This window comes from Echinops telfairi, unplaced genomic scaffold (assembly GCF_000313985.2).
Source record: "Echinops telfairi isolate 266 unplaced genomic scaffold, ASM31398v2 ScPeMD7_4225;HRSCAF=4972, whole genome shotgun sequence".
In the NCBI taxonomy this organism is placed as follows: domain Eukaryota; kingdom Metazoa; phylum Chordata; class Mammalia; order Afrosoricida; family Tenrecidae; genus Echinops; species Echinops telfairi.
The window spans coordinates 20,774,148-20,785,908 of NW_022108124.1; the positions used below are offsets into that span (position 1 = coordinate 20,774,148).

At 46.1% G+C, this 11,761-nt stretch overlaps 1 protein-coding gene across 1 annotated transcript in view; it reads left to right on the forward strand.

The window, feature by feature from the left end:
- Positions 1-11,761, forward strand: part of ANKUB1 (ankyrin repeat and ubiquitin domain containing 1) — a 50,574-nt gene that overhangs the window by 24,326 nt on the left and 14,487 nt on the right. Inside the window, exon 3 of the mRNA XM_013006130.2 lies at positions 8,317-8,431. Coding sequence (XP_012861584.1) covers positions 8,317-8,431 — 115 coding nt within the window. The remainder of the gene's footprint in view (positions 1-8,316; positions 8,432-11,761) is intronic.

The following is an 11,761-nucleotide window of genomic DNA, read 5'->3' on the forward strand; positions in this document are numbered from 1 at the left end:
AGAGAGCGGAGAAGACACCCAGAGACACAGAAGGCATGAGGCAGAGGTCCTGGGGCCATGCATGAGATGGAGACTAGCCCATCTTGGACCCTAACGCACGTCAGGTCTGATGGTTGCCGTTTTCTTTTCTTTTTTTTGGTGGGTGGGTGGGGCGGTAAATCTCCTGCACAAGACCTATTTATTTATTTAGATCATTGTATTGGGGGCTCATACAACTCTTTTTTAAAAAATCATGTTATTAGGGGCTCATACAACTCTGATCACAATCCATCCATCCATCGTGTCAAGCACATTTGTACATTTTTGCTATCAACATTTTCAAAACATTTTCTTTCTACTTGAGCCCTTGGTAACAGCTCCTCGTGTTTTCTCTTACCTCCCCCACTCTCCCTCCCTCATGAACCCTTGATAATTTATAAATTATTATTTTCATGTCTTACATTGACTGATGTCTCCCTTCACCCACTTTCCTGTTGTCCATTCTCCTGGGAGGGGGTTATATGTAGATCATTGTGATCAGTTCCCCCTCAAGTGCTTTAAGGGTGACCTCATGAATAATTGGTACAATCAGACGGAAAAGGCTCCAGGCAAAGGAACAACCTGGTGTGCACATAGGGGCTGCCCAACCACCCGGACAGGGCAGCTGAGTGGTCAGAAGGGCAGTGAGCAATGAAGCATTGAAGGCGTGAGGCAGACTTGCACTCAACAAGCACTTAGTGAGCATTTGTGACACGTTAGGCCCTGTTTGGACAGGCACGGATAGACCTGTATGAGCGGCAAGGTCCACACGCTCTCAGACCTGGCATTTCAGTGGGAGAAACAAGCACCTCGTGTGTGTGTGTGTGTGTGTGTGTGTGTGTGTGCAGATAACTAGAACAGAACAGCTAAGATAAGTGATTTTAAATGGAGGAATAATTGTGCAGAAAAGGGAAGCTGGATACTGGAACAGAAAGTGATATGGTGAGAGTGATAACGAGACTGGATGCTAATGGGGACAGGAGCAACATTAGAATTGACTAGAGATAGGGAGTGGCTGTCAGAGGCTTCTTGGGAGAGATCTAGGCTAGAGGTTATGTAGGCCTGAAGTAGCACCAGGCCAGTTGAGATGGAGGAAGAAAGCTTCTGTAAATGTTTTGCAATGTTTGTAAATGTTTATCAGGTAAGCACAGCAGGCCTTAGCCATTGTGTAGATGTAAGGCATGAAGATAGGGGAGGGGTGAAGAACCACTTCTACATTTGCAGCTTAGGTAACCAGAGGGCTGCCACCAGCTGAGACACAGACTGCTGGAGGAAAGGCAGGTGGGGGTGAGAGATGACGAATTATTTTGTAGCGTGATGGGGTTTTAGTGCAATCTCTCAAATCGCAATATCCCCAGCAAGGGGAGCTGAGCAGGAGCAGAAGCCTGCTCCAGAGACTGAGATTTGGAAAAGAGTGACACACCACGGGTGAATGAAGACACAGTGTCTCCGAGGTTTCTGTGGGGATGGGGTCAGCTGGTCCTGTGGTGACGGTGAGTTGCTGGGATGCTGGAAGCTATGGCCCTGGCATTTCAAATGCCAGCAGGATTTCCCACAGTGAGCAGGCTTCCACACAACTTCCAGACTAAGAACAGACAGTGGCCCACAGTGAGGAGGTTTCAGCACAACATTCAGACAATCAGGAAGGAATAGGCTGTCCAACTTCAGAGGAATTAGGCACTGAAGACCTTACGAACAGAATAGAAACCTGGTGACTCATTAAAAACCTCGTGAAGAAGCAGAACACTGTCAGAGAGAGTGGCGGAAGAGGAGCCCCTCAGGTGGGAAGGCACTCAGAATACGACTGAGGAAGAGCTGCCTCCTCAAACTCCAGTAAAGCCGTCTGGACACTCGTTTGCTGAGGGGGAATGACTCAAAATGAGAAGAAACTGCTGCAAATATTAGCTAATTATCACACCTTGAAATGTACAAAGTATGAATCTAGGAAGTTTGGAAGTTGTCAAAAATGAAAGGGAATGCATATAAATAATCAACATTCTAGGCATGCGTGAGTTGAAATGGACAGGTAGTGACCATTTTGAATCAGTAAATCGTACAGTTTACTATGCTGGGAATGAAACACTAAAGAGGAATTATTTTGCATTTATTGTCAAAAAAGACACTTCAAGATCTATCTTGAAGAACAGTGCTGTCAGTGACAGGAGTTTATCTATCTCATTCAATGAAATACAACCAATGCAGATATTATTCAAATTTATGCACCAACCACAAAAGCTAGTGATGAAGAAATTGAAGAATTCTACCAATGTCTGCAGTCTGAAATTAACCACACAAGCAATAAATATACATTAATAATTCGTCGGCAACAGGAGTGCGAAGTCTGGAAACAAAGAGGAAGGATCGGTAGATGGAAATACAGCCTTGGTGATAGAAACACACGCTGGAAATCACACGACAGAGTTATGCAAGACCAACAACTTCTTCATTGCAAATCCTTCTCATAACAACACAAAAGGCAACTGTACACATAGAATTCCCCAGGTGGAATAGATAGAAACCAAAGGGACTACATAGGCTGTCCAACTTCAGAGCTGCAGCAGTGCATTGACAGTGAACTGCCAGAGGCTCAGGCCGAATTCTAAAGAGGAGGTGGAACAAGGGATATCATTGATGATGCCAGTTGGATCCTGGCTGAAAGCAGAGAATACCAGAACATTTTGTGTTTTATTAACTATGCCAAGGCATTCAACTGTTTGGACCATAACAAACTATGCATAGGCTTGCGAGGAATGAGGATCCCAGAACACTGCATTGTGCTCCTATAGAACTTGTATATGGAGAGGCAGTTGTGCAAACAGAACAAGGGCATACTGCGTGGTTAAAAATCAAGAAAGGTGTGTGTCAGGGTTGTAGCCTCTCAAGATTCTTACTCAATCTGTATACTGAGCAAATATTTGGAAAAGCTGGGTTGTCTAAAGAAGAATGTGACATCAGGATTGGAGGAAGGCTTATTAACAGCCTTTGAATGCAGATGACACAACCTTGCTTGCTGAAAGCGAGGAGGATTTGAAGCCTGTGCTGAAAATCAAGGATTGCTGCCTTCAGTATCAATTACTGCTCAATGTAAAGATAACCAAAATCTTCACAATGTAACAATAGATAACATTATGATAAAGGGAGAAAGATTGAAGTTGTCAAGGATTTCATCTTGTGGATTTCATCCACAATCAATACTCATGGAAGCAGCAGGCAAGAGATCAAAGTCCACATTGCATTGGGTAAATCAGCTGCACAAGAGTGTTGAAAACAAGGCTGTTACTTAGAGGATAAAGGTGTACCTGACTCAAGCCATGGTATTTTCAATGGCCTCATATGCATATGAGAGTTGGACATTGAATAAGTAAGAAAGATTTTGATGTATTTGATTTATGGTTGTGGGAAAATACCATGGACTTCCAAAAAAGAAACCCAAACCCCAAATCTGTCTTGTAAGAAGTACAGCCAGGATGCTCCTTAGAGGCAAGGAGGATGAGAATTTGTCCTACGTATTTCGGACATGGTATCGGGAGAAACCAGTCTCTGAACAAGGACATCATGCTTGGTAATATAGTGGGGCAGCAAAAAATAGGAAGACCTTCCACAAGATGGATTGACACAGTAGCTGCATCAGTGCACTCACACATAACAAGTTAGAGGATGGCACATGTGGTGCTTACATAATCTCGTGTCCACTTGAGGGCATTAAGAATAAAAGGGTGGAGTCTAGACGCTCAATCAGGTCACAGCCTGATGATGCCTCCTTGTGGGCGTGACCTTCATATAAGGATTCTGGGAACTTCCTCTCTCTTCCTCTCTCTGCCTTTGTCTTCCTTTCGACAAGCCACACAAGAGATCTCTCTCTGCTTCACCTTCCTATTGAAGAGCCACAATCACAGAGCCAGAGGAGCCACATGGAAACCTGCACCAGAGCTGAGATGCTTCCACCGCCATTGGATCCACAAGACTTCTCACCCACCGGCCTGTGATCTTCTTGCATTCGGCATCATTGCACGTGGTTGCGTGAGTCTGAAGAGGAATTTATGGGCTAATATCAGACTACTATCGGACAATCTGGACTGGGCTGGAATGCTGTCTTGATATACAATTGCTCTTTGGTATAAAGCTCTTCCTCATGCATATGTGAGTGTCCCTGATTTTGTTTCTCTAGTCAACCTGTGCTAACACAGCACAGGCTACGGCAGGGTTTTAAGATGTACAGGGGGCTGCTGTGATAACCAGAACAGATGACAGCACCCAGCAACAAGAACATGAATTGAGTAAGTATTGAGCTCTACCAAGTGCCAGACTGTCTGTCAAGTCCCAAAGGAAGTTCCTTTTCAGGGAAAGAATTTCAGACAAACTTCTATACAAGTTGATTGATGATAGGTATTGATGATGAGCCTAACTCCAAACTGACTGCCATCAAGTCAGTTCTGACTTACAGCTGCCCCACAAGACAGAGTAGAACTGCCCTGGTGGGTTTCTGAGACTGTAGAGTATTCTGGGAGTGTAAAGCCTCATCTTCCGCACTGGGAGTGGCTGGTGGGTTCAAACTGTTGACCTGGCCATTAGTGGCCCAATGAATAACTGACTTGGCTACCAGGATTTTTCCAGTATTGGTGACAGGGGCTATGAGGAAGTTACAATGAAGGTTTAGGACAGTGGTTCTCAATCTTCCTCATGCTGTGACCGTTTCATACAGTTCCTCATGCTGTGGTGAACATCCCCTCTCCCCCAACCATAAAATTATTTTCATTGCTACTTCATCACTGTCATTTTGCTACTGGTATGAACTGGGTGACCCCTGTGAAAGGGTCATTCAACCCTCAAACGGTCACGATCCACAGGTTGAGAACTGCTGGTTTAAGATAAAAAGTATAAAGGGAATCATGGCTGGGTTGCTTTAGCTCCAGTGCACAGGCGATGGCCCTCTGCATGCACACAGCAAATATGCTGCGAGCTGGGTGCACACAGCATGCATCCTGTGAGCTGTGCAATGACAAACACAGGCTGTTTTTGTGGTCTGCTGCATTTGAGTCGGCCCCATGCAGAATGGGAACGGATTGTTGGGGCCCAGAGGTTTTTCATGGCTGATGTCTAAGGCAGTTGACCAGGCCTGGCTTTCTAGTTTCTCTTAGTTGGGAAGCTCTGTTCCGTATCATAGCAACACAGAAGCCTCCACTCCCACATGGTTGGTGGCTGCCCTTCAGGTGCACGGACCGGGAGTCAGTCGTACAGGAATCCTACTAGGAAGGAGAGAATTCCAGCATGGGTGCACATGCCCTGAGAAAGACACAGCCGGTGGCAAGCTGGAGGAAAATGCTTTTAAGTAGAAGACATGTTAAATCCTTAGGTTCTCAGGTGGGTGTGGTCTTTTCTTGCTATGTAGGAAAGGCAGGTGGAAGAGTCAGGGGAGGCACGGAAGGTAGAAGAAGAGGGCCTGGGCAGCCTTGTGGGACCGCTCCGGTTCCTTTTTGCCAGGAGGAATGTGTGGAGGGAGAAGAGCAGGAGACCTGGGAGTTGCCTGGAAACACCCATGTGAAAGACAAAGGGATTATGATGTCAGGGATGCCAGGAACAGGCTTCCAGGAGCATGTGATGAATTCATCAGCATCACTGAAATACCCTGTCTTTGCCATACAGAGGGCTGCTACACCCAAAGCACAGGACCAGAGGGCAGCAAGGGAGCATCACGTAACTTCCCCGAGAGCCCACTGACAACCAAAAAGCCCCAGAAGGCCATTTGTCCTGCTACACTACTCAGTTTTCTAGCATCAAAGCAAAACTTATGAACACCTCTTTGTAGAGGGCTCTATGGGACAGTGAGAGCCCAAACTCATCCGCAGAGTGTCTGGTCAGACTGAGCCAGTGGCAGATCCCCTCTAGCCACAGGCAAGAGGCTCCATCAGCCTCACGGCCAGGCAGAGAGCATTGTAATCCATTGACTATCTTATAGATACAACTTGAATACTTGGGTGCAAGTGTTTCTTACTGGTTCCATGACAGAAATTTCTTCTCTGTATTTTTTTGGAAAGAAACCATTTTATTGGGGGCTCTTACAGCTCTTATAACAATCCATACATCAATTGTATCAAGCACATTTGAACTTGATTGCCATCATTTTCAAAACATATTTTTTCCTTGAGCCCTTGGTATCAGCTCCTCTTTTTTCCCTCCCTCACCTATGCTCCCACCTTTGTGAACCTTGATAAATTACAAATTATTGTTTTCATATCTTACACCGTCTGCTATCTCCCTTCACCCATGCTTCTGTAGTTTGTCTCCTCAGGGGTAGGGAGTTATATGTCGATCATTGTGATCAGTTCCCCCTTTCTCTCCCTTCTCCCCATACCTTCTCTCTACCCTCATAGTATTGCTACTCCCATTACTGTTCTTGAGAGAGTTATCTGATCTGGGTTCCATGTGTCGAGAGCTCTTATCTGTACCAGTGTACATGCTCCAGTCTAGCAGGATTTGTAAGGTAGAAATTGATAGTGGTGGGGAGGAAGCATTAAAGAATTAGAGGAATGTTGTGTGTTTTGTCAGTGCTACACTACACCAAGACTGGCTTGTCCCTTCCTTGTGACCCTTCTGTGAGGGGATGTCCAATTGTCTATGATGGGCTTTGGGTCTCCCCTCCACTGCCCCTCATTCGCATTAATATGATTGTTTGTTTTGGGTTTTCTGATGCTTGATCCCATCAACATCTTGGGATCACACAGGCTGGTGTGTTTCTTCCATGTGGACTTTGTTGATTCCCTGTTAGATGGCCACTTGTTTACCTTCAACCCTTTAAGACTCCGGATGATATATCATCTAATAGCCAGCCACCATCAACTTTCTTCACCACATTAGCTTATGTACCCATTTTGTCTTCAGCGATCATGTCAGGAAGGTGAGCATCACAGAATGCCAGGTTAGTAGAACAAAGGGATCTTGCATTGAAGGAGGACTTGAGTAGAAGCCCAATGTCCGTCTGCTACCTTGATACTTAACATGTACATATATGTACATAGATCTATAGCCCTATCATTATGTTAATACACATATAATTTACATATATACATGCCTAAATGTATACCCATATAAATATCTTTTGCCTCCTAGATCTTCCCTCTATTTCCTTTAACTTTTCTCCTTCCATTATCATCTTTGACCTTCATTTGGCTCTCTGTACTTCCTCTCAGCTACACTGCACTTGACCAGACCCCACCAGGAGTTCTGCATCCTCCCCGCCATCAGTTTTAGGTCCCTTGTTGTTCCCTTGTCCCTGGATTTTTTTGCTTCCTCTCTCCCTTTCCCCACCTCCCCCTCTCCCCTGTCCACCCGGACCGTTGGTCCTGTTGTTTATTCCTCTGGCTTGTACACAATCCTGCCTATCATACAGATAGACATGAAGAAAAAGAAGAAGAAAGGGTGTGTGCGTGCTATAAGTAGTTCTAGGCCTGTCTGCCAATGTATGTTTTCCGATTGAGTCTGATGAGGTGCTTTTTGAATATTGTTGGGGTCTTTTCCTTCTTATATATTATTAATATTTTTGTCTGTATGCTATTATGTTTTTACCCTTACCACCTTAGCACCATGTTGTTTTTATTGTTTTCTGTTGGATCTCCCAGCTGGGAACACAGCAGGAGTGGGTGCATGATGATAATAACAGATACAAGGGGATATAGGGAATGGTAGGGGGGGTGTTGGGAGGAAGGGAGGGAGGGAAAAGGGATTTCATGAGTAACTAATAAAGATGGGATGGGGGAGGGAGTAGTAGAATGGATTGTGATTGCATAAACCATCTTAAAGGAGATTTAACCATGGTGTGGAGGGGGGATGCTCTAAAATTGATGTGGGAATGATTGTATAATTCTCTGTGATATGATTAAACTATCGATTTAGGTGATATGTCATTTCCTTGCCAATAAAACTGTTGGGGGGAAAAAACAACAACTCAGTTTTCTCTCCAACACAACAGCTTTCCTTTAAAACACGACACACTCATTTACCTATCAGCACCGAGTCCATTTCCACAGGATTGTTTTTGAAGTAGCCGCACAAGTATTTCAGCATGTTGTGTCTTCATCTCACACATCTGGAAAGGGAAAGTGCTTTGAAGTTAAAATGTCTTTATTTTTTCAAGACAATCAATGGCCAAAGTAAAAACCCCTTCCCATCGACTCATTCTGAGGCTAGCTGTTCCTTTTGCATCTCCGGCACTCCTCTGGAGGGTGGGGGTGGGGTGCTGTTTGCAGAGGCTTGACAGTTACCAAATTGCAGTGATGGACTGGACCCCCTCTCAATCCGCAGGCGGGACGCTTCGCTTGGACGTCTGGGACGGATGGAAGGAATTTCTGAGGGGTTGCCTCCTAGGCCAAAAGCTTCAAGTCCAGCGCTACTTATCGGAAGATGGACCAATTCTCAAGTATGGGAGAGGAAGCAGATGATTCCATCGTTTAAGTAATTTTTAACTTACAGGCTTTTGTGAACTTGCCCTTCACAGCACACTGGCTGTTCCCTGGCAGTTGCAGCCAGGGTGTCTGGGCTAGATGTTGTTATTGAAATGGTTGCTGCAAAAAGACAGCAGGGAGATGACCAGGGCTGAGAGCCTTTGGTGATGGAGTGCCATTCAAGTTGACTTGCCTTTGGAAGTGGATGAAAACGGCCTTCAGTTTGGTTTGAGGGGTAGACTTTTGGTGGCTCGTTTAAAGGTAGTCAGCACGTCGCTCTTCTTTGGCACAGTTATTAAACTAAGAGAAAAGGGGGGAGGGAACAAACACCACTCGCTACTCAGTTGAACACATTTGCTACCTCTTCTTAAACTCTAGTGTAATTTTTCAAACTGCATTTAATCAAGGTGTTTGCGCTTTGGCCATACCTACAGCATGGCATGTGTGGCTGGCACAGTGGGAGGAAGCTGGTGGGCTGGACAACACAGGTGGAATATTGAATGTGTGGCTGGAGCCCAAATAGACTGCATGATCCTTTAGGAGACCGGGTGCTACAGTCTACAGTGGTCTATGCACTGAGCTGCTAACCACAGTCAGCAGTTCAAAACCACCAGCTGCTCTGGGGAGGCGGTTAGAAAGAGGAGACTTTCTACCCTGTAAAGTGTAGTCTTGGAAACCCACCAGGGCAGTCCTACCCTGTCCTGTAGGATCGCAAGCAGTCGGAGCGCCTTGGCAGCAGTGAGTTTGGTTTGGGTTTTATCCTTCAGGTTTAATTCCCTGGTGTTTTAGGACAGTGCCCCCTGGTGCTTCCAGCATGGTTCACAGACGCTCACACCCCCCAGGGGCTCTGAGGACTTTGACACATTGGACTTTGACTAGCTTTATAATTTTATCAACTGTGCAAATATTTTTAAACAATTTCCATTTGTGGCTAGTGATAATCCCTCTTTTTCCCCATGTTCTGAATCCCAAAACGGAGTTGCATCGCACTGTTACTTTCAGTGGGCATGTTCACGGAATGCTTTCTCTGTGTCACCGTGACATTTAATGACCTCATTTTATTATTTATGCGGCCGGTACGATTTCATCTTGTTCTAATGATGAGAACCCTGAGATCAGGAAACCAGCCCAATATCCCCGGGTTGTCTTAATTAATAGTCTCTGTTTTACCGCGGCTACCCAGATCTCACAGAAAAAAACACGATGAAAGGGTTTGTTTATTAAGGGAGTTAACAAGTTTTAGATCCAGGGAGAAATGCTCAGGGTTGAGTTGTTTATCAGGTTACAAAGGTCTGTCAAGTCTGCTAATAAATTTCCAAAAGGCACACCACTTAGCTATAAACCTCAATCCAAAGGCATTCCGCTGAAGCTCCAGGGGTCAGCAAATCCAGAGGCACCCCACCCCAGTCAGCCTCAGCTCGAGGGCACCGGCTCTGCTTTAGGGAGTCAGCAAGTCCAACTCCCCCACTTAATTGGGAGGAGCTGAGACATCCTACTCTGCAAGCCAGCCTCCTGCACAAAAGCACTCAGCTTCATTGCTCCGTGGTTTGGGACGTCCATCCCTCAGTTCCACGCTCTGACTCCTGGTCTTGCTGCTGCTCCTCTGGGTCGTAGCTATCATCTGGACCCAGGAGGTTCACTGTGCAGGGATCTTGGGTCCAGAAGACGCACTCCACGCCTAGCTCTTGCTAATGAGATTCTCTGCTCCTGCTTCTCAGAGGGCTCATTATACGAGGCTGTATGCAACTGGGTGACACTACCGGGAATCCTGTTCTCAATTACTCACAGGTGAATCCTATCAAAGATCTTCCTCCACCTTCTTACCAGATCCATGCAAGGCAAGGTTGGGGAGAGTTTAGAGACTTTGGCTGGGAGAGCCGCAGTCAATAATTCACTGTCCCTGCAATCACACCGTCAGCAAGGGCAGGACTAGGAACCAGATGTTGACAACGTCAGTGCTCACGTGCTTCATCCCTCACTTCAAAAACCAAACTCACTGCCCTCGGCTCTAGCTTCTAACCATCCGGTCAGCAGTTTGAAAACACCAGCCACTGTGCAGGAGAAACACGAGGATTTCTACTCCCATAAAGCGTTACAGTATTGGCATCCCACGGGGACCGCTCTGCTCTGTCTGAGAGGGTCCCTATGAGCTTGCCATCTACACTAAATCTCTAAATGAAACACAACCGTGCAGCTTAGGTAAACAGCACTGCCACGCCCTTTTAATTCTTTCGTCTGAACAACAAATATTTAGTGAGCACTCACTATGCACTTGCAAAGATCCTAGAGATATAGCAACAGATAATAGATGACCCCTGCCCTCAGCACACTTACAATCTGGTGGGAAACACAGAGAAACAAGTAGCTCGTTTCTGGAGATGGATAATGGCCAAATGTTCGGAAACAGACTCCAGTGACCATTTGGCTCCCTCAATGTTTCGCTGTGTAAACATGGCACCGTTATGCCAACTTCCTGTGCCTCCACTTCCTCTTCTACAACACAGGAATGAAGACAGTACTATCTCAGAGAGCAGTCACTGGTAGGGCAAACCGTGGACTGTCCAGCTACCACCCAGAAGGTTCACAGAGGCACCCTGAAAGAGTGCTGCTCTTTCTTTCTGACCTATCACCCTCAGGAAAGCCCCGGCAGCAGCTCTACACCGACATGCACAGGGCCGCCGTAAATCCTCATCAGCTCAATGGCAACCACTTTGCTTTTGTTTCTGTTTTTCTGACCTCCGAGTGCTGGTTCAGAGATTGAATGAGGTCATTGGGATGAAGCATTTGGAAGGGGGCTGCCTGGTGGACAGCAGGGTCTGTGTTGGGTGTTGTTACCGCTGTCATTCAGGGTGAAGGGCCCGGTGTAGGGTTCGTGGGAAAGGAGAGCATGGTGATATGGGAACACCCAGAAGGCATGACTAACTGAACCGAAAGGCCAGAAGAAAGTGTCCAAAGGCAACTTCAAGTTGATACTTGAGCACTTGGTACTCAAGCACGTGGAAGAATAAAAACATGTGGCCAGAAACATGGAACCGCAGAGGCTTGGAGGCACTGGAATTGGTTCGAGGAACATGGCAGGTAATAGAGAAGGAGTTAGGGAGTGTGTGCGGGGGGCTAGGGAGAGAAGAAAAAAACAGCCCTGTCAGATCCCTGTAGGAATGTAAAGGAGCCTGGATTTATATTTGAAGGAACAGAAAGACATTGGCGATAGAAGCCTTGATGGGACCTGCACCTGACACTGACGGTAGAAGCCTTGACGGGACCTGCACCTGACACTGACGGTAGAAGCCTTGATGGGACCTGCA